At 61.7% G+C, this 20,747-nt stretch overlaps 1 protein-coding gene across 2 annotated transcripts in view; it reads left to right on the forward strand.

The window, feature by feature from the left end:
- Col5a1 (collagen type V alpha 1 chain) overlaps positions 1 to 20,747 on the forward strand; it is a 137,726-nt gene that overhangs the window by 65,912 nt on the left and 51,067 nt on the right. For both annotated transcript variants that reach the window (XM_026395386.2, XM_026395387.2), the window contains exons 9-24: positions 180 to 236; positions 4,118 to 4,159; positions 4,350 to 4,412; positions 7,416 to 7,490; positions 8,394 to 8,486; positions 9,583 to 9,639; positions 10,581 to 10,634; positions 10,948 to 11,001; positions 13,056 to 13,109; positions 14,120 to 14,173; positions 15,193 to 15,246; positions 16,734 to 16,778; positions 18,292 to 18,345; positions 18,906 to 18,950; positions 19,535 to 19,588; positions 19,810 to 19,854. In XM_026395386.2, the coding sequence (XP_026251171.1) occupies positions 180 to 236; positions 4,118 to 4,159; positions 4,350 to 4,412; positions 7,416 to 7,490; positions 8,394 to 8,486; positions 9,583 to 9,639; positions 10,581 to 10,634; positions 10,948 to 11,001; positions 13,056 to 13,109; positions 14,120 to 14,173; positions 15,193 to 15,246; positions 16,734 to 16,778; positions 18,292 to 18,345; positions 18,906 to 18,950; positions 19,535 to 19,588; positions 19,810 to 19,854 (900 nt within the window). The remainder of the gene's footprint in view (positions 1 to 179; positions 237 to 4,117; positions 4,160 to 4,349; positions 4,413 to 7,415; positions 7,491 to 8,393; positions 8,487 to 9,582; positions 9,640 to 10,580; positions 10,635 to 10,947; positions 11,002 to 13,055; positions 13,110 to 14,119; positions 14,174 to 15,192; positions 15,247 to 16,733; positions 16,779 to 18,291; positions 18,346 to 18,905; positions 18,951 to 19,534; positions 19,589 to 19,809; positions 19,855 to 20,747) is intronic.

The raw sequence follows: 20,747 nt of genomic DNA on the forward strand, positions 1-20,747 counted from the left end.
CCACGTGGCTCGCCGGACTTTGATGCCGCAAGGTCCTCTGTCAGCTTCGGACACGGCTGCCCTGCTGCGGGGCTGGGAGAGATGATCCAGCGCCCCTGCTTTGCTGGGCCCAGGGGCTGGTTAACTGGGCTCCTTTCTCCTTCTCTCTCCCTTCCCTCACCTGTGCTTTCTCCCCGCAGATTGGCGGACCTCGGGGCGAGAAGGGTCAGAAGGGAGAACCGGCCATCATCGAGCCAGTAAGGACTTCCTTCTTGTGTCTGAGTCGGGTGCCCGCTGCGCAGGCCTGTGGCGGGTTGTGTGTGGCGCGACCAGCTCTGCGGGGCCTACACCTGTGTGCACAGGCGTCCCGGAGCTGCCGTCCCCCGGCCCCCGTGGGCTCCACACCTGACTCACCGAGGCTCAGTTCGGGGCTCGGGCAGGGCCTGGGTGGGGGGTGTGCTGGCGCACGGAGGGGTGGTGGGAGGTGCGTCTTTTGGTGCTTTCAGGTGTGAGGGAGCCTGAGCGTGTCTCTGCACCCATTCACCTGGGACACCTCAGGCCTCGAGAGGGGAGGAGCCCAAGGACAGGGAAGAGGATCCTGGGAAGAGCAGTGACTCCGCCCTAGAGATGTGGCGCGGCCATGCTGGGCTGCCGTGGGGCTTTGCCTGCCCCCGCCTGTTTGCACACACCGGGACCAGTGCGTGAGACACCGAGTCCAGGAGTTGATTCGCACGGTGCCGGGATGAAATCCCAGCTGAGTCAGACTCGGCTGGGGCAGGCAGTGGGCTCAGGTCAGCTAACAAAGTGTGCTCAGGATGTCTCAGAGCGTGGGCGGAGCCCAGGCCCTTTTCCCCTCCAGGGTCACTGGATTTGGTGGGTATCCTTGTCCCTTAGGGTGTGGTGGCCTGGTTGGGGGTCCAGGGTTCACCCCATGGTCTCAGAGCAGCCAGGGTCAACCCTTGACCCCTGGAGGGTGAAGAGCTGAGTGATGGGCAGAGCTGGTGCCCCTGCAGCTCAGGCAGTGGGTGTGGTCCAGGAGGATCTGGTGGCCGAGGTCCACTCCCACCATCTCATCCGGGTGCCCAGTGGAGGAGACTCACGGCCTTCAAAACTGTGGCTGGTGATGAGGCCTGGCTTGGCCGTCACCTCTGCGACCCAGGCTGGTTCCTAAGGGCTGAGCTCAGGACTGCGGGGTTGCCTGGGGTGAGGAACAGCTACAGGACACTCTGTCCTCTTGCAGAGTGGGGAAGGTACCTTGGGAACCTTGGCCAGTGGTGCCTGTCAAGCCCTGGTGGCCCAGAATCTTCAAGCCCTGTGGCCAGGGCAGGCTGGACACGCCCCACCTATGAGTGGAACCCGAGGGCAAGATGGGGCAGAGCTCTCCAGGCTTGGCCTCTTGTCTGTGTGTGAGACGCTTCTATGACTCCCATGGGGCTCTGCCCTCTCCCAGGCCCGTGCCAGGGGTGGCACCTGTCAGTTCCCGTGGGCCGAGTAAAGTTCACCATCCTCTACCCAGGAGGCTAGAGGGTCAGGGCATGCGGTCTGTGCAGGTGATGCTAACTCCAGGGAGTCCCTTGCTCTCATTCCTGAGTCCAGGGGCAGGAAGAAGGGCCACCTGGGCAGGATGGTGGTGGTGATGGGCTGGGTGAGCTCATCCTTGGGAATGTGGCTGGGCTTGTCCCAGGGCTCACCTGACTGAGGGGCCACAGCAGAACTATCCTGGTGGCTGGGCCCTGCTTACCTTCCTGGGGTGCTGGGCCTCTCTACAGCCCCTCCACAGATGGGCTGGCTCTCAGATGGACTTGAGGTGGACTTGAGTGGACTTTGGGCTCCTTTCGTGGTATCCCATGGCTTTGGGGAGAGGGAGATGCCTGAGGCTCTGCTGGCCTGGCTCTGCGTGGGGCTGGGCTCACACCTGTGGAAGGTCCGAGTCCACTTGAAAGGGTGGAGCCCTGTGCAGAGGGTGTTCTGCTGGCACTGCGTGAGCAGGGTGGCCCGGAGGCCTGGCTGAGAAGGCAGAGCCCCAGCACACGCTGTCTCAGGGAGCCCACCTAGTCCTCATTGGGACGGAGCCAGCCACCCGAAGGCAGTTTAGGACCCCCACCAGCTGCGTTTGCTTCTTCCCAGCCCCCAGCCCCTCCGAGGGTCACAGGACCTCTGGCCAGTCCCCTGGAGAGATCGTGTAAACAGTTGGAATTTGTGAGCCTGGAGCAATGCCAGATGTCCTCAGAGTCTCAGCTGCACATAGACAAGTGGCAGTCCTGGGGGACCGCTGGGCACCCCCATTCCCGGGTGGGGCAGCTGGTGTGCCTCCTCTGGCACTGCCACCTGTGATCTGGAGATGAGGCTCACCGCATAGTGAGCTCACAGGCTGGGTCCGTGATGTGGGCACCTCGATGTGCGGACACCCCAAGCCATAGTCACGGTGACAGAACTGCCTGTCATCTTGGTCCTTTTCCTTTTCTCTCCCCTTCTGACGAGAGAGAGACTTTAGCTCTAGTGAGGACTTCTCCTTGGCCCTAGTGACTCTGGGGCTGGTGGTGGGGAGGGAAGTGTCAGGGCGAGGACTGTGGCCAGGGTGAGGACCCTGGGAAAGCTGGGCCTCCTTTGGCTGCCTGTTGGCCAGCGTCCCCAGCTTCCTTTCCATGCCGACCAGGAATGATCTGGGGGTTGGTCTCCATGAGATCTCGGCCCAGCATCACCCCGTCCCCCAAGAGCAGCAGCGGGTGTCTGGGAAGACAGCTGCAGTCCCCGGGGCTCTGCGGTGGCCAGTGGCGTCTCACTTAATCCCTGCTTGATTTCTGATTGGTCAGAGAGACAGTGGGGCAGCTGGGCTCCTGCTGCTGTTTAGATGGACTCTGCGCACATGGCACACACAAATATTTCTCTGAGCGTGCATCTGTGTAAACACGGTGTGACTTCCCAGGCTCGGGGACCCTGGCGGGCAGGATGTGGGGGAGTGTCTCCACAGCCCCCTGGCTGGTGTCTCTGCCAGCCTGGCACCACCTGTGGAGACCAGCCTGCTGCTGACTGAATGCTGGGCGAGCCCAGGGCTGACAGTGGGCCACACACTTTCAAGGACATCTGGGCACAGTCCCAGTTACCCCTACAGGGCAGCACTTCCGTTTCCCTCTGGTCTGAGGGGCAGGAGGCAGGGGATCTGTTTCAGGACCAAGACCTCGGCCCTCTCACCGGTTCCTCTGGCCCTGGGAGGAGTAGCTCTTCTCCCTGCCCTGCCTGTGGCCAACACGGGCAGCCTGTGGGTGCAGAACACCTGTGACCCCAGGACTCCAGGGGCCAGCCCCTCTGCCCTTGCTGTGCAGACCCCTGCCTCGGGGAGGCCCTGTCCTTCCTGGGGAGGGGCTTGTCTCATCCCCCGAGGTGGGCTGGGACACAGGACATTCAGGGTAGGGGTCTTTGCTGCTGTTGCCAGGAAGTCAGGGAGGAATCGAGAGGGAAGCCTGGGAAGAGGGACTGGCCATGTGGGTCCCAGAGGAAGCCCCTCCCAGGTGGGCAGAGGGCTAGGAGGCCTGGCCTGTTTGGGGTGTGAGATGGTGAGTCCTGGGGGCCGGAGGCTGGGCCTGGGCACAGGGCTGGGTGGTGAGTGGGCAGGGGCCATGGCAGGGCTTGCTGTGTGCTCTGGGCTGCTGCTGGGTGTCTGGAAGAAGTGTCCCCCCTGCAGAGACAGCTAGGGGCTGTGGGTCTGGGGCCAGGCACTCTCCTGCTGGGCAGGTGTCACACCAGGGCCTTGGCCACGGGGCCCATTCCCTTGTCTTCCCTGAGCCCACCTGGACCCTTGTCCTGTGCTCTTCTCCTCCCTCGGTGGTTTGGCCCAGCGGCTCTCCTGGGTGTCTTGGGAAGATGGCAGGAGACTGGGCATCTTAGGTGAATCTCTAGAAGCTGAGCTTGGGGAGCTGGTCTCCCCCCAACAGCTGGTCAAGGCTCGTCCTTGTGCTTGGGAAAGTGGGGACCATCATTCAGTCCCAACTGCAGACAGTGCTGCATGGCAAGATGGGGCTGGCCTCTGGTCAGCTGGGACCTCTGGTCACCTGGCCTGAGTCTAGCCTCTTGCCCACCCAACTGGGAGGCACCGTGCTGCGGGGGCCTGGTCTCAGCTGCGCTCTCTCTGTCTCTGCAGGGCATGCTCATCGAGGGGCCGCCCGGCCCGGAAGGCCCCGCTGTGAGTGTCCGGTGTTACTTCCTGTGATTGGGGGTGGTGCTTCTGGGAGGGTGCCCCTTAAGTCCTCCGGCTGGAACAGTGGGGTGGCCCCTCTTCTGCAGTCCTTCCCAGCCTCCTCTGGCCTAGCTGCAGGGCGGGGGCCTAGAATAAGTAGGCTGCATCTTTAACTCTGTCCTGGTTTTAATTCCAGGGACTCCCAGGACCTCCAGGAACCACGGGTCCCACTGGCCAAGTGGGTGACCCTGGAGAAAGGGTAAGGGGTCGGCTCAGTTTCCTGAGACCAGGTGCTCCGTGGGCCGTCTGTGTCCTGTCCCGGGCTGTCCCCATCCTCTCTGCTCCGCATCCTATGTTGTTCCTCCTTGTGGAGGGAGATGGTCGACCTCGAAGTGGACCACCTTGTGGTGGACCATCCATCAGATGGTGGACCTCTGCTTCAGACTACCCCTCGCCCCAGGCACACCTGATGCCACCCCTCAGACTGTTTCCAGCCCCGCACTGGGTGGGCAGTACCTGAGGAGAAGGCCAACCTGGGCCGCACTCCTGGGGAGGTTCCAGCCCTGCGTCCGGGGCGCACAGACAAGGGCAGGAGCCAGAGCTGGAGACCGTCCTTGCTCTGTGCCTCCCGGGGCACCTGCAGTGTGGGGGAGGCTGAACTGTTCTCTCTAGCTGCTCCCCACTTGCTCAAGCCTCAGGCTGGAGGGGGCTTGTCTGGGTGGGCACCGGCCTCCTGTGTCCCAGCAGGGGGCACAGGCCTCACCTGCAGGCAAGTCTCTCCTGACACCCGGTGGCGCTCAGCAGTACTGCAGCCTGTGGCAGCCGTCTTTCCCTTTATTTTTTCTTGTTTTTCCTGCGGATCTGGTGAATATCAGTGTTAAGGACAGTTGAATCAAGAGCTAGTAAGTGGACGGCCGAGTTGTAGATGAGAGAAACCAAGGGTGTTTGGGTGTTAATGGGTGGACATCTGTCCCAGGGTCGGCACTGCCTGGCTCAGAGTGAGGACCTGGTGGGTGATATCTGGGAGGGGTGGGGGTCTGAAATCACTGGGATACACACTGGCAGGTTACAAGTGGCCTGTGCGGACGTTCCCAGTGACCCAGTGGTGCTAGTTCTTGCTGCTTTGACCCAAATCCCACCCCGGTGGAGTGCCTCTGCTGGCCCTGTGCTGGGACCAGGTCCCACCAGAGTGGGGCATCTGCATTAGCCTCAGAGGTCGCCCTGCAAGGCCTCTGGTGGCTGTCACATCCCCTCTGTGCACAGATGCCAGGACAAACAAAGGAAAGCCCCTGGTGGACACCAGTGATTTCTTAAGCCCTGCTCCTCATCCCCCCGGGGAGGGGTGGCGGAGAGGGCCCTCCTGTGCCAGGGCTGTCGAACCGTATTTCCTGGCCATGTCTGGGCATTGGTTCAGGGCAGCTGATCAAGTATTAGAGAAAAACACGTCCAGGCCTGGAGATGGCCAGGCAGTAGTTCTGATTGTGCCTTTGTCCCTGTGCTGGAGCTGAGGCCCATCCAGTGACTCTGTAGCAGTCTGCTAGAGTGTCCCTTCAGTGTCTGACGTCAGCCATGTGACAAAATGAGAGTCACATTTCCAACCTGCGCCTAGTATCAAGAGAATGAAAGATGGCTTTGAGAGCAGCCTTGTCCTCTCTCTCAGGGGACCAGGCATTGTGTTGGAGACACAGTGCATGGCAGAGTCTGCTGGCTTGGGTACATGGCAGGAGGGTAGGGGGCAGCCCACCTGCCTTCCCTGGGCCTCCAGGGCTGCGGGCTGGTGAGATCTCGGCTGTGTGTAGTGGTGACCGTGGCCAGCAGGCAGTCTGATGCCATTGTGGGTCTGATCACTGTTCTCTGGGTTCTGTGGCGGGAGTCCTCCTGACACTCGGTGGTCCACTGGGTAGCTTGAGGTTTCCATTTAGGAATAAGCTCACTACTTCCCACCTCTCGGACTCCCAGACATGAGCTGGTGTCGGTTGGCCTGCAGGTGGACCTTTGCAGGTGGCCAGTTGCTGTGTGTTTATTATTTTTGGTTAAAGCAGTGATCGGTCTCCTTGTCTGTGAATGGCTGGAGTCCACCCATGTGCTGGAGAGGGTGGGTTAAATCAATGCCGAGCCCACTGTGTGCAGGAAGGAGGCAGAGACACACATAGGCCATGGTGTGCAGTGAGCAGAGAGGGATCCCAGGATCCTGGTGGACAGTCCTGCATAAAGCCAGGAGGGCAGCCGAGTGGCTGGCCAGCCAGAGGGCACTTGGGGAGTGTGTCGTGTGGCCCCAGCTCTTTCTCTGGACATATATGTAATTTGGGGCTGGTGTTTCTGCAGGAGGCAGAGCCTCTCACTGCTATCCCCGTAGAGCCTACAGCACAGCGTTTCGCAGGCAAATGGGCCACTTGTTAATGAAAGTCAGAAGAGTTCCAGAGAATTCCACCCCGTCCAGATGGGTCCACGAGGACAGCTGAGGTCCCCTTAGCTCCCAGCTGGGAGGTGGCTTGTGCTTCTCCCTGGGGGCCCCTGGGGTGAACACACACCCCAGTGTTGCTGCGGCTGGTTCAGGAGATGGGACTGCACCTGGGTTTGCCGGGGATGGACCACTGGGGTCCTTCCTGGGGAGGGCAGCTAAACACCATCTGGATGCAAAGCAGGCCTCACACCCCTGCTGGGCAGGAGGTGCCCCATGTGTGGAAAAGCTGCCTGAGAGGGCGGTGACTTGCCAGTCCATGTCCTGGGAGCCTCACACTCATGCGGTCTTGAGGCCGGCCAGAAGCCCTCTGGAGGGTCCGGTCCTGGGGCAGGCTGTCTGGTCCCCCTCGGAGACCAGGACAGCCGTTTGTGGAGGTGCAGCTCCTGAATGCACGGGTGCCTTTGGGACATCCTGCTGTTGATGCCCTTCTCGTGGGCTGCCCAGTGAGGGCATGCTCCGCTGCCTGCCTTCCACAGCTGTCCGTTCCTGTGCACGTGGCAATGCAGAGGGTGCTCTGAGTGACAGAAGCCCCTTCTCTGCCCAGCTCCAGCTGCAGTCCTCCCCACTTCCTCCTTGAATTCCTCCAGGAGCACCTCAGCCCTCCAGCCTGCGGCCTTTGCTGATCTCGACCCACTGTCATGCCTCTCCCTTCTCTGGGCTGGGTCTCTGGAACATTCTATGCTGGGCCCTTGCATTCCCTGTGCTTGTCCTGTGTTGTTCGGGTGGGTGGGTCTTCTGATCCCTCAACCTGGCTGCAGTGGGTGGACTCTCATCAGCCCCCCCACTCCCCATCTGCAGGGTCCCCCTGGACGTCCTGGTCTTCCTGGGGCCGATGGCCTGCCTGGTCCTCCGGGGACCATGCTCATGCTACCTGTGAGTATCCCTGTTTGTGGGTGCGCAGCAGGTGGGCCCTGGGAGGGGGAGAGAGGCAGGGTGCTGTGCTGCTCGGGGGCCGGAGGGCGGGTCAGGCCTCTCCCTGGGACCTCCTGATCACCTGCTGCAGAACCAGCCTGGGCCCAGGGGGACACACAAGGCCCAGCAGCGGCCTTCCCTGCTGCTGCCAGCGTTGGGGCCTTGCAGTAGCTACAAGGGGACCATCAAGGGGAGGGTTTGTGACCCTGACTCCTGAGTAACCTCTGGAGAGCAAGCCGAGGACCCTGAGGAGATGCCTTGGGGTGGAGCTGTGGCCACAGTGACCCAGGGAGGTGGGGCTGGGCTGCCCACCTGAAGGAGCCCCTCGGCCTCCTTGTTGGTCCCTGATGTCCCTCAGGCCTGACAGTGTGGGCCTGGGGACAGGCTCACGTGGAGAAGGGGAGGATTTGCCCTCGTTGAAGAATGTGATATTGGGTTCTCAGGCCCTTCTCCAGGGGTTTCTGGAAGAAGGACCATCTCTGTTTAGCCCCAAATGCCTGTCACACGTGGGGAGACCCAGTGGGGCCAGGGTCCTCTCTAGGCCCGCTGGGCTGGGCCCTGTTCATGGTGCCTTTGGCTTTCCTTGCAGCAGCGAGGGGCTCTAGGTGCCAGGGTGAGAAGCTGCCCAGGCCAGAAAGGGTGTGGTAGATGCAGGGGGGGTCTGGGGTGTCCCTGGGGCTGAAGTGGCGGGTCTGGCAGGGTGTGGAGCAGAGCTGGGTTGGGGGAGGGTTTGGGGCTAGATGCCCATCCCGGGCCTCCAGGCTTCCACGTCACCTGAGAGGCCCCTGGCCGCCTCCTGGGCTCCGGGTCCAGCAGGGATGCTGCATTCGTGCACCCAGGTAACCCCTCTTTGAACTCCTGCAGTTCCGGTTTGGAGGAGGAGGTGATGCGGGCTCCAAAGGCCCCATGGTCTCGGCCCAGGAGTCCCAAGCCCAGGCCATTCTCCAGCAGGCCAGGGTGAGTAGCTTCGGGTGCCTGTGAAGGGGACAGCCCGGCCCCCAGGGTGGAAGCAACTGGGTGACTGGATAGAGCCTCTGCTCTTGCCCGTTCACAGCCCTGGGTGGGCCTGGTTCCCCATGTTCAGCCGGGGAACTCCAGGGAGGTTTCTCGGGGTTCCTTGTCTACGGCGAGGGTTGAGGGCTCATCAGACCCAGCGTGCCCATCTCCCTGTTGGCAGGTGCGTGCCTGTGTGCCAGGCCCTCCCTGGGCTCTGGGAGTGGGAGAGAGACTTCACAGGGCTCTGGGCAGGGCCCTTGCTGGGGACGTGCTTCCTGGCCTGTGCTTTGGGGGAAGACCTTGGCCTAGGCCCTTTGCCCGGTCAGGTCCTGAGGAGCAGGGCTGGGTGGCCAGTGGAGGGAGTGTGCAGGGCAGCCCACATGGCCCCGATGGCACAGTGTTTATGTGGTTGCAGCTTGCTCTGCGGGTGCGGATGACCAGAGCACTCAGCTGATCACAGGACCGTCTAAGCAGCCAGAGTTGCTGTGCAACAAATTGCCGAGTGTGCTCTTCAGGCCTGGCCAGTGTCACCCGGGGCTGGAGTTAGTGGCGTGGCCTGCTTGGCCGGCCTGTCCAACTGTGGGTCTAATTGAGGCCAAGTGGGCGATGGGCTTAGCAGGAGATTTTATAATATAAAAAAACTTCCAGAATTAAAACCATGTGTGTGGGACTCACGATCCCGTAGCAGAGGGGCACTTTGGCCAAGCAGGTTGACCTGTGCCGTGGCAGGTGGGAGCCACGCGGGGGGCCAGGCAAGGGCAGAGAGCCCAGGTAGCTAGGCTCCCAGCTTGCCAAGAACCTCCCAGCCGCTGGAGAGCACCTGGAGAGCACCTGGAGTGCCTCCGCGGGGAGTCGAGCCAGTGGGAGGGCCTCTCCTGCTTAGCCAAGAGAGGGAGGCCTCGAGGGGCCCGGGCTGAGACCAAGTCCCTGTCCTTCATGGTGGGCGCTGAGAGCCTTGAGGAGCAGGGACCTTGCCTGCCAGAGCCTCCGTCCTTCCCTGTCCCAGCTGTCCTTTCTGCCCTCGGCTCTTCCTTACCACGTCCCCTTCTCTTTGCAGCTGGCGTTGAGGGGACCAGCTGGCCCTATGGGTCTCACGGGGAGACCTGGTCCCATGGTGAGTGGCTGGCAGGGTGGGGGGGCAGGAGCTGCATGGGGGCTTTGCCTGTGCCTGTGTCTCCGGGGAGATGGTGGGCAGCTGTGTAGCCATGTAGCATGGGTGACCCTCCAGCCAGTGCCCTGGGCCATCAGGGATGAGTGGCCTCTTGGTGCTGCTCCCCTAGGGTGGAGTAGGTGACTCCAAGGAGCCTTGGGTGCCTGGGAGCCCTGCGATTCCTGGAGACAGCCCTGCCCCCATCCCGAATGGGAGTATCCCAGAGGAGCCTGTGTGGAGCAGAGCACAGCTCCGAGCTGCTCTCCCTCATTCCCCTCAGCCACCGTGGGTGGGGTGGGCGGACCCTTTGAGGGACAAGGGCCTGCTGGGCCAGGGGGCCAGGGCATCCTGAGGCCAAGCCTGCACTCCTGAGCTGCCCATGAACAGGCCCGAGCCTCAGTCTTCGGGGGCTCCCTCCTTCCCGAAGCCATCTCAGAGTCGGGGACACTGGTTTGGAACCTGGTCCTCTGCAGGGCCCTCTCAGCCCCAGATGAGCATGGCTCGTGTGCAGAGACACTCAGGGCTGGTCCGGGCTGGCCTCCCACGTCCAGACTCCAGCCTTGAACTGGCCGACAGGTGTGCACACTCCGCCCTGAGCTGGAGCCTGTAGGGAAGAGTCAGGTTCATCCTGGAGAGAGAACCCTCTCCACGAGCTGCGTGGCTCCTGTGAGCCCAGCCCTGGAGCCGTTCAGCCTGGGAAGAATCTGAACAGCTGCGGTTTGCGCCTCCCGGGAGTTGCTGTCCCCCCTAGTCGGCTGAGGCAGAGCGGCTGTGCGTGCTGCCCCTGGGACATGCCGCGCTGCTCCACACGCTGTGTGGGCCCTGCCCTTCCCTTCTTGTCCCTCACCGCCATGGTCTGCGTGCCCCTCGTCTGAGCATGCACTGATCCTGAACTCTCTCCCTAGGGTCCTCCTGGGAGTGGAGGTTTGAAGGGCGAGCCCGGAGACATGGGGCCTCAGGTACGTGGGAACCCATCTCTGTTCCCGGGGGGCACCCCTGGTTTGCTGCTAGTACCCCGATTGCCACACGAATGGGACTTACCGTGTATTGATGCAGCATGAGCAGAAGTAGCTCTGACTTCTGTGGTGGCAGGCTGGCTTGTTGTCCCCAGCCCTCACTGGGGGTGACACCAGTGCCCTGTCCCCGAGCTGCTCACAGAAGCAGCTGGGACCGCAAACCTATGCCTGGGTGATGAGCACAAGGACAGGCTTTGCTTTTCCCTCTGGAAAAACGTGGGCTTGCTGCTGACCCTTTGTCCTCTGATCCTGGCAGGGTCCCCGAGGTGTGCAGGGTCCACCTGGCCCGGCAGGGAAGCCTGGGAGACGGGTGAGTATTTGGTGCTGGTAGCATGTGGCTTGGGGACCGCAGCTTTGCCTCTGATGGAGCCCGCAGTGGGGTTGTCCCCTTGGTGCCTGAAGGAGTGGACCAGGCTCTGCTGCTGGGCTGGTCGTGCTGTCCACTTGCAGGCTGTACCTGCCGTGTCTGGGATGGAGGCAGCTCACCTGGCCCTGCAGCCCAGCTCTGTCCTGTGCACGTTCATCTGCTTAATGAAGGCCATTTCCCAGCCTTGGGCAGCTGGGGTGCCATGAGCCACGCTGGCCGGGGCCTCATGTCTCAGGCAGCCTCTGGCTCCAAAAGTGGCCATGCTGTGGGGGAAGTGTCCAGGCACCTGCTCAGGCCTTCCGCCTGCTAGTTTTTCCTCTTCTCCTGGGATTTTGTGTGGAGTGCAGTGGTCCTCAGGACCGTGGCTACTGAAAGAGGGCACGTGGGCAAGCCGGGGAAATCCTCGCAGTCCCGTCAGGCTCACAGATGGACCTTGGTTCCTGTGCTGCCGGTGAGCGAGGGGATGCGAGTGGCGCCATCAGGCCTGTGCTCTCCAAGGTGCTGGGGCTCCTGATGGCTGCCGTGGCTCCCAGCACACAAGGCGGACGAGGGTCGTCCCTGATGGTTGTGACCTCCTGGCTCCTGAGAGAGTTGTAGGTGGAAAGTGAAAGGTTGCTCCTATGGCCTGGGGACAGTGGAGGGGCCAGGCAGGAGGCAGGGCTGAGTGGAGGACGGAGAAACGCCACCTCCTCTGGAGTTCTCTGGTTCTCCACGGACAGCCTGGCAGTTGCCTCGGGCCAGGTTCTGCAAGGTGCTTTGTCTCGTTAAAGGCTGGGAAGGGTGCGGGGGGCAAGAGCTGGCCACAGGCCTGGTTGCTGGCTGAGCCCTTCTCAGGGCTGTGGGTGTGTGCGTGTGTCTTTGGAGGTGCCTGAGCCTCAAGAGAAGAGAGGAGGTGGTGGCCAAGGGGCTCTGGGCTGGTGCCTGCTTCCGAGGGCCTGAAGGGTCTCTTGAGTTCTCTGCCAGCATGGCTCCTGGGGAGCATGTCCTTGTGGGTTGCAGAAGCTTCTGGACATTTTGTAGGGCAGTGTCATGCTGAGAAATCCTGAGAACTGTTATGATGAGTCTCTCTTGATTTCTAAAACTGTTTAGAGATTTCGGGGGAGGCTCTGATGGGCAGGGTGTCTGTCGGGCAGACGCACCCGCCCCAGGCCTTTTGGGACAGGTCTCACCCTTGGGCAGCTCCTGGCTCCCTGTACCCCTCCCTGGGACAGGGGCAGCCGTCTCCTTGGGGTCTGCTTGGGTCTCTCTCCTCTTCCCTCGGACACCACCTTTGCTGTCTGTGGCACTTGGAGACCCAAAGCTGCTGCTGTCCAGGTGGTTTTTGGTTGGCGGCGGCTGCCAGACCATGGCCCTGTTTGACCAAGGGCGCATGGGAAATGGAGAAGAGGGCCACTGCTGGGCCGGTGTTCCTCGTTAGTGAGCGGAGCTTGGCAGAGTTTAACAAGGCTGGCTGAGCCCCTGGCCCCTGTGGGTCTCTCCCCGGTGTGACTGTGGGGCCTTTGTAGTGGACCCTGGAGGTCCAGGCCCTGCCCTTCAGCCCCATGGCCAATCAGGTAGGCTCTATGGGCATGTCTGGAGGTCATGATTTTAGGAGTGGCCAGCAGGGGCAGAGTGACTGTGCCTTGGGGTCGCTGTGTGGCCTGAGTGAGATGTGTCCCCTCTGGACCTTTTTCTTCCGTGGTCAGACGGACTAGCCAGACAACTCTTTCCCTGCGCTCCGAGAGGGAGTGCTGTGCAGCTAGGTGGTGTGGACGGTCCCCAAGCCCACAGGTGGATGGTCCCCAGGCCCAGAGAGGCAGGTGGCGTCCTGCCCCTTTGGCAGTCAGGACAGTGAGACTCAGCCAGATGGCACCCTGTTTTGAGTGGTTGGGGTACAGCGTGGCATAACTGGGGGGCTTTGGCCTATGGCAGGTGCCCCTCAGTGGTACCCTGGGCCTGGCAAGGGCCTCAGTGGGACGCCCACTCCTGGAATCGACAGTGTGCCTCCTCTGTTCCAGGGCCGAGCTGGGAGCGATGGAGCCCGAGGCATGCCTGGACAGACGGGCCCCAAGGTAGGCCGCCGCCCATACCTCGCGTGCCCCTGCGCCCCGCCGTGTTGCGGACAAGCAGGCTGGTGTGTGATCATGGGGAGGGCTCATTTGGATCAGACTCGCTGGCTTGTCTAAGTTGGGCTGGTGGGTGACTTTAAGGACAAGGGTGACGGCTGCAGCCATTTTCTGGGGATAGCTTGCTCTTTTTATGGGGGTGCTGAGCAGGGGAGGGGTGGGATCCTGGCCACGGGAACCACTGTGAATGTGCAGGTGGCTAGGCCACCCAGGGACATGTGTGCCCCGAGGTTGTCAGAGGACATACTGACTTTCTTCTCCACGGAGGAGCCACGGTGGGGACTGCAGTGTTTGGAAGGGGAATGGAGCCTGGTCAGGAACGCCAGGTGCCCTCCACACTGGTGGCCCTGAACTGGCAGAGCTCTTGACTGCCTCCTGAGAGTCTGAGCCGATGAGATGCTGTGGGCTTCTGTGCCCTGGGGCGGAGAAGATCCGAGTCTTATTGGATCTTTCTCCATAGTTTATGGTGTTCTTTCCTCAACAAAATTATTGAAAGCTTAAAATATCCTACACTTGACCCCCGCCCTACCCTGGGAGACGTGGACACTGCTCCCGGCTGCAGGAGGCATGGCCGGGCTGGCCTGGTGCCTGTGGAGTGTGGGCAGCCCTGGAGGCCTGAGGCCGCAGCAGTGGGAACACAGGCAGGTGCCCCCCCTCGTGGGCCCGTCTGCAGGGGACCGAGAGTGGACAGGCACACACATCACAGCAGCCATTCCAAGAGCTGCGGTGTCACTGCTGGTGGCCACCCACGGCCCGCGGCTGTCTCCCTTTACATCCTCTGCTGGTGTCAGGGCAAGAGGGGGCTGGCAGACCCCAAGCAGAGGGTTCCAGTCAGTGGGCTGCCCAGGAGTCACCAAGGCTCCTGGTGCAGGGAGCTAGACACTGCAGGAATCTGCCCGTGGGGTGGCCACCACTGTGCCCAGCTATGTGCCGTAACAGTTCTCTTGTCCCCACAGGGTGACCGCGGCTTTGATGGCCTGGCGGGGCTTCCGGGAGAGAAGGGCCACAGGGTGAGTGTTCTGTGTGGGGGGTGGAAGGGTCAACCACAGAGCCCCTTCCTGAGCCCCTTCCACACAATGGCTCCGTTAGGGGGTTGGGTGGTCACCCAGCAGAGCACAGCAGGTCAGCCAGTGGAGCTGAGCCCCGAGACTTTGTCTCTGTGGAGGGAGAGTCAGCCAAAGCAGGGGATTCGTCATGTGTAGTGCGTAAGGAGCGGTCCCAGTGGCCCTCACTCAGGGACACGGGGGGCTGGAATCCAGTCTCCCTGTGGAATCCGCGCTCTGTTTAGCTGAGCCTTTCATGCCCTTGTTCCATGAGCTGCTGAGCAAGGACATGTCCCTGTTAGGGGTGGTCTGGGAGGGGGATAGTCACAAGTAGCCGTCCCCGTTAAGGAGGGTTGGGGTCAGGGCCACCCTGGCTGCTGCCCTGGTTTTCTCACCTGCCTGGGGTGGACCCGCCTGGTGCTCCCTGTGTCTCAGCAGAGGTTTCTCCCTGACCTGTGCCTCTTTGGAATTTTGCACATATGTGTGCACACGCGGGCACGCCGGGTCTCACCAGGAGATGGGCCGTGCTACCCGTGGTGCAGTGGGAGTGATGCGGTCCCCAGCTGTGCTCTCCAGCAGCCTCGTAAAGATGGGGACGCCTGGCTGTGGCCGCTCTCTGACTCAGTGCCAGTCCTTCTGACTGACGGGCACAGACAGGGCACCAGCTGTGTGTCTGGCCTGATGCCACAGGAAGCCTGAGATGGAGCAGCCCCACGCAGAGCCCCAGGCCAAGGGTGGGTCACACTCTGCCTGGTGTCCAGGGGGCCCTCAGGCCTGTGGGCCCCCCAGACGGCCAGGTGCTCAGCTAGCCACCGCAGGCCATCCACTCAGCACACCCGACCTCCGAGGGAAGCCCCCACCCTGACAGGCCTCGGGGGCTGGGGATCTTCAGGACCAGAATCTCAGAACCAGGAAACCAGGGCTTGACACCAACTGAGGGTGACCTGCTCAGGAGTGACTCACTTTGACTCTGGTTGACTCCCTAGGGTGACCCTGGCCCTTCTGGCCCACCAGGACCCCCAGGAGACGATGGAGAAAGGGTAGGTGTCCTGTCACATCTCAGCTGCAGGTGCTGCCCTGCTCCCCAGAGAGCTTGGCAGGAAAGCCACAGATGGAGCCCAGTAGCGCCCTGCCTGGGGCACCAGTGTGGGGAGGGCTGGCGGCGGTGGAGGAGGAGGGGTCTGAGCATGCAGGCTGTGGGGAGGAGAGATATGAGCAAAACCCAAACATTTACTTTGCTTTATTGACCTGCCCATGCGGAGAGGCCAGGAGTGCCTTTTACCTGTCACAGGTCTCAGGAAAAGCACCTCTAATTGCAGGAGGCAGGTGCCCCAGATCACATGGGAGGGAAGGTGCCAGAGGCCTAATGAGCTCTGCATCCGCTGATGGCATGTGATGAGGTGTCAGGGGTGTGCAGGAGCCGTGCTGGCTGGGGCGGCTGGAGCCGGAGGGTGTGGGGGATGATTGTCCTCGGCCCTGGGGGGGCAAGTGGCTGCACATGTGAGCAGAGCGAGGGGGGCAGCTCCCCCAGATTTGGGAATACAGGCTGGAGTTGGGCCGGGCTCACACACCAGAGGTCTCTCTCTGTCACCGCATCCCCATGGGGGCTGGAGGCCATGTTACCCCATGACAGGGATGCTGAACGCTGCTGCCTTCTGTGCACCCATCGCTAGACAGCCTCTCGGGGGAGGTTCAGGAACCCCAGGAAATGAGAGGTGCAGGCAGGGCACTGGCGGGGCCACTCCAGCAGCATTTCTGTCCACCAGCTTTCACTGACCTGTCAGGGCACCTTCTTGGTCTGGGCCTCAGCACAGTCTGCTGTAAGATGAGAAGAAGGGTCCTTCTGGATGCCCCTGCCTCTTGTGTGCATGTGTGCACAGGTGTGCATGTTCATGGCTGGGTTTGCACGCATGTGTGTGCATACTTGCACGTGTGTGGTATGTGTGCATGACTGTGTGTGAGCGTGTGTGCAGGCAGGCTGTGTGCTTGCATGTGTGGGGAAGGTAGGAGAGAGCTGTGGTCCATGAGGACCAGTGTGCTGGCCTGCGGCTCCGGCCCCGGCTGGGAGCCAGGGGAGCACTCCTGCCCAAAGCCAAGAGGAAAAGGCTCTTGGTGGTTGGCCCCTGGGCTGCTCTGGGCTCTGGCGGAGACCTCAGGCTCCCCAGGGGCTGGCCAGGGACTCTGGTTAAAAGAATCCCAAGATTCTCCCTGATGTCCCTCCTTCCCAGATTCTGTCATTTGCCAGGGTAGCCAAGATCTTTGAATTCAGGGAGCCTTCTGCCCTGCTGCCCCTTGCTGTGGCTGAGGCCTGTGAGCTCCTGAGTGGGGCTTTGCAGAGGCTCCCTGTCACCTGCACATCTGTGCCCCTGCTGCTCCCGGGGCCTTTCCTGCTGCTACAGGACCAGTCACCTCCATGTGCTGGAGCTGCCCCGGCCAGTGAAGCCTACTGCATACCGGAGGGAAAGTTGTCTCGGGTGTCCCAGCCTCACAACTTGTCCCTGAAATCCCACCTTCTTCTCCTCCACAGGGCGATGATGGAGAAGTCGGGCCCAGGGGGCTGCCTGGGGAGCCTGTAAGTGTGCCAGTGGGCGCTGTCTGGGCCTGGTGGGGTGGAGACGGGCCGCACAGGAGGTTGCCTCTGGAGCAGCGTCTGGGGTCTACTGCAGTAAGAGTAGAGAATCTCAGCCTGAGGACAGAGACGGACCCTGGCACTTCCCTGGGAAGGAAAGGAGAGACCACCTCGTGGGGCGGGAGACTCCAGGGAGAGCACACCAGCCTCCCTGCAGGAGGAGGCCTGGGCCCTGGAGGATGGTGGCGGGCATCCAGGGGCATCATGGCAGGTGATCAGGAACATCATGGTGGAGGCCTAGGGACATCATGGTGGGTCTGCACACCTCTGCCGTGGCGGGTACCTGGGGACAGTCACAGGGCCTGCATCAGCTCAGGTTCTGATGGGTGTACTTTCCCATGGGAGCTTCTAGCAACGCCCTGTCCGACCCCCAGGCAGGGAGCTCTCTTCCCTCAGGGGGCACATGTTTAGGCCCAAAGCAGATTTCCTTAATGATAGAGGGACGCTGATTTCTTTTCACTGAGGGTGGCTCCGAAACCTCCCTCGCTGCCCAATTCAGGCGGCTGTTTGCATCTGGCAATGTTAATTGATGAGAAATATTGCAAACGCTGTGCAGAGGAGAGTGCAGGGTTGGCCTGTGCGGATTCACTGGGACTAAATTATACCCTGGATGTCTGATTAGCCGCTAAGGGGAATCCATCACACTATTCTCCTTAGCGTGCGTCCGAGCGGTGCCTTCTGGGTTATTAGCTTCTGGAAAACATTAATATGACTGGGTATTAAAATAACGAAGGAAACACTGAAGAGGCAATGGACGTGGGAGGATTTCTCCTCTACTGAATTTGGAGAGGTTCTGTTAAAGTTAAGGGTGCCTGAAATCCATGTGGCTTGGCTAAAGTCTCCCTGATTCTGCCCCCCAGGGTGGGCGCGAGCCAACCCCGTGGCAGACAGGGACTGGACGCTTGCTACTAGAATCTTGTAAGCCTTTCCAGGTGGCAGGTGCCTTGGGGCTATGCCCCCTAGCTCAGGGGTCCATGTGCAACTCGGGAGTGAGTGGTGGCCATGGGACGAAATCCTGGGTTCCCAGCAGAGACCTAGTTTCTCCTGACCCTGCTCCCTGCAGCCTTGGACTCTGTGAGACCAGAAATAACAGCTCCTGTTAGTGTGCACTGGGACTCAAGAGAGAGCCGAAAACAGGAACTGGACAAAGTGCTTGTGCAGTGGGGGACAGCGGTGGTGCTTCTGTGGGAGAGGTCTGGTCCTGCCTGTCCCAGCAGGTGTCAAAGGCGATGTCCTCTGTTCTCCCGCCTCAGTTCCAGGCACCCACTACCTCTGATTCCCAGCACCAGGGTGGAGAGGTAGCGGGTGAGAGGGGATCTGGGCCAGGCTCCCCAAGACCTGGGTCACCCGCCAAGCACTGGGAGGAGCCAGGCTGTGGGGCCCAGGATTCGTGGGGGCCTGGGGACGAGGGCTGGGACTCCTGACAAGTTTGACCCTTCCTTGCTTTTTCTTGCAGGGACCACGTGGTCTGCTTGGGCCAAAGGGGCCCCCAGGCCCTCCAGGACCTCCCGTAAGTCCTGTCTCCTCATGTTGTGTGTTCCCATGATGGCTTTGGAGACCCTGCCACCCAGCTGGTGGCTCACTTGGGCACTGGGAGAGCTCATGCAATGTGACCCTTCTGCACAGCTGCCTGCTGCTGGTGTGAGGGGCCTGGGTGGGGATGGAGGCTGGGGTTGCAGCAGGCCAGCTCCTGCCTGTCCCCATCACGTTTCCATGTCCACTCCCTGGCATCAGTACCTGCTGGGTCTTTGTCAGCAGAGCCCCAGGGCACCATGTCCCGAGGGACCTTCCTGCAGCTCCTGTGCATGCTCTGGAAGGAGGCAGAGCCCTGGTTCCCATGGGGCTCTTTCCTGGGGCCTGCCTGAGGCCCTTTTAGAAGGCGCTTGCCCATGGGATACTGGGGCGGCAGCTCAGCTCGCCTTTGGCTGAGGGCTAGGGTCAGGTCAGTGGACCTTCTGCAGAAGGGATTTAGGATCAGGTCTTCTGCTCCCCCTGGGGGCTGCCCTCCGACGCGGTTTTCCTTTTGAGCATTTCTCATGTACCATGTCTTTCCCTTCACATCCCCTGCAGGGCGTAACGGGTATGGATGGCCAACCAGGCCCGAAAGGAAATGTGGTGAGTCTGGGGCTGCCAGGGCTGGGCTTCATGGTGACAGCCCTAGGCACACTCCGAGCCCAGCTGGGGAGTTCTGGCCCTGTCCACAGCAGCTGGCACTGGGGAGCAGAGGGCCAGACTTAGAGCTCCCAGTGCTAAAAGCTGAGTTGGTGTTTGCCCATCCCATGCTGCTGAAGTCGGGGAGGCTCAGGGGGAGGCCACCTTCTTCCTGTTCTGGAGGAGCTGACGGCAAAGCCATCAGGAGATGAGTCCCGGGCCCTGGTCCTTTCCAAGGGCACTGGGGAACATCAGCAAGACAGGAGGACTGGGCACCAGTGTCCCCGTGCCCTCTACACTCCTGCTGGGAGGTGTCCGGACGTGTCTGTAGGAGCACGTTGTCTCTGGGTGGAGGTGCCGTCCAGGCCCTGCTCTCTGGGGAACCCCCACCTCTTTCTGCCGGGCTGACCCCACACATCAGCCTCTGTGCTGCTGTCAGGAGCTAAGAACATATGGAGAGCATGGGGTGCCGGGATGGGGTGACCCCGCCTGAGGGACGGGGTGCAGCTCCCTGAGCTCCTCTCAGGGCTTGCTCTTGTTTCCCACAGGGCCCCCAGGGAGAGCCTGGCCCCCCCGGACAGCAGGGTAATCCTGGTGCCCAGGTAAGTGGCCTGGGGACACGGCTCTGGGGCATCAGGTGTGGGGGCTGTGGGTCTCCAGCCAGAGCTCTGGGGGTGACGGACTGAGCTCTGCCCCCCAACTCTCTGTCCCCACTTTGTGCTGATGGGACTGGAACCCGGGTTGGTGCCTGTCAGCGGGAATGGGAAGAAGGCCGGGGGCTCCAGCTCAGCCTTCTCCTCACCTCTTCTGGCTCTTCCCACAGGGTCTTCCAGGCCCCCAAGGTGCCATCGGCCCTCCAGGAGAAAAGGTAGGTGGGCCTGAGGTGGGCCCGAGGGGCTTCTTGATGCAGGCATGGGAGGCCAGCTGCCCTCACCGCTCTCCCTGGAATTGCAGAAGCTCAGCCCCGGGGAGGTGACAAGTCAGCCGTGGGCAAGGTCTCGGGTCCCTGTCCTGTGCGGACTCCTAAACGCACTCCTCCATCCTTTCGTTCACTCGCCAGCTCTGCCGTGGGGGGCTGGATTTGGCAAGAATAGAAAATACATGACGCATAGTTGAATTTGAACTGTGTTGATCTGAAACCGGGCATCTTGCTTTGTTTTGCTAAATTTGGCAACCCTAAACTCACCACCAGTACCTGCTGAGTCCCATGCTGGGACTTGTTTCCACAGGGCCCCCTACCTGGCTGAGGGTGGGGGCCTGGGTCCTCTGCAGTCGGGGGCACGTCCCAGCCTGGGCATGTCGAGTACTGCAGAGCACCTTGACCAACACAGCCAAGAACCATGGCGGAGGTGGGGTGCAGGTGGTTCTGAATGAGCCAGAATCCCCCGAAGGGCTGGTTCCAACCCAGATGGCCACTGGCCGGGGCCCTCTGAGTGTGGCACAGGATGCTGATCAGTGACACTGTGTGGCTGTGGTACCAGGCCTTCGGGGGCCAGGGAGAGGCATGAACAGATCCCCTGGTGCGGCAGTTGCCCTGTCTGAGGAGCAGAGGAGAGCTTCCGGCAGGCTCCCAGAGAGCCGGCGGGTGGGAGGGGTGTCAGCGAGGGTGGGCGCAGCACTAGTGAGAGTGGGAGTTCTGTTCCCAGGGCTAAACCAGAGCTCTGGCAACAGAGGGAGGAGGGGCTGTCCTTGTGTGTTGGGGGCAGCACAGAGGGGTGCCTCTGAGCAGGCTGCTCAGCAGAAGAACTTGGGGTGCAGCGA

This window comes from Urocitellus parryii, chromosome 4 (genome assembly GCF_045843805.1).
Source record: "Urocitellus parryii isolate mUroPar1 chromosome 4, mUroPar1.hap1, whole genome shotgun sequence".
NCBI classification, from domain to species: Eukaryota; Metazoa; Chordata; class Mammalia; order Rodentia; family Sciuridae; genus Urocitellus; species Urocitellus parryii.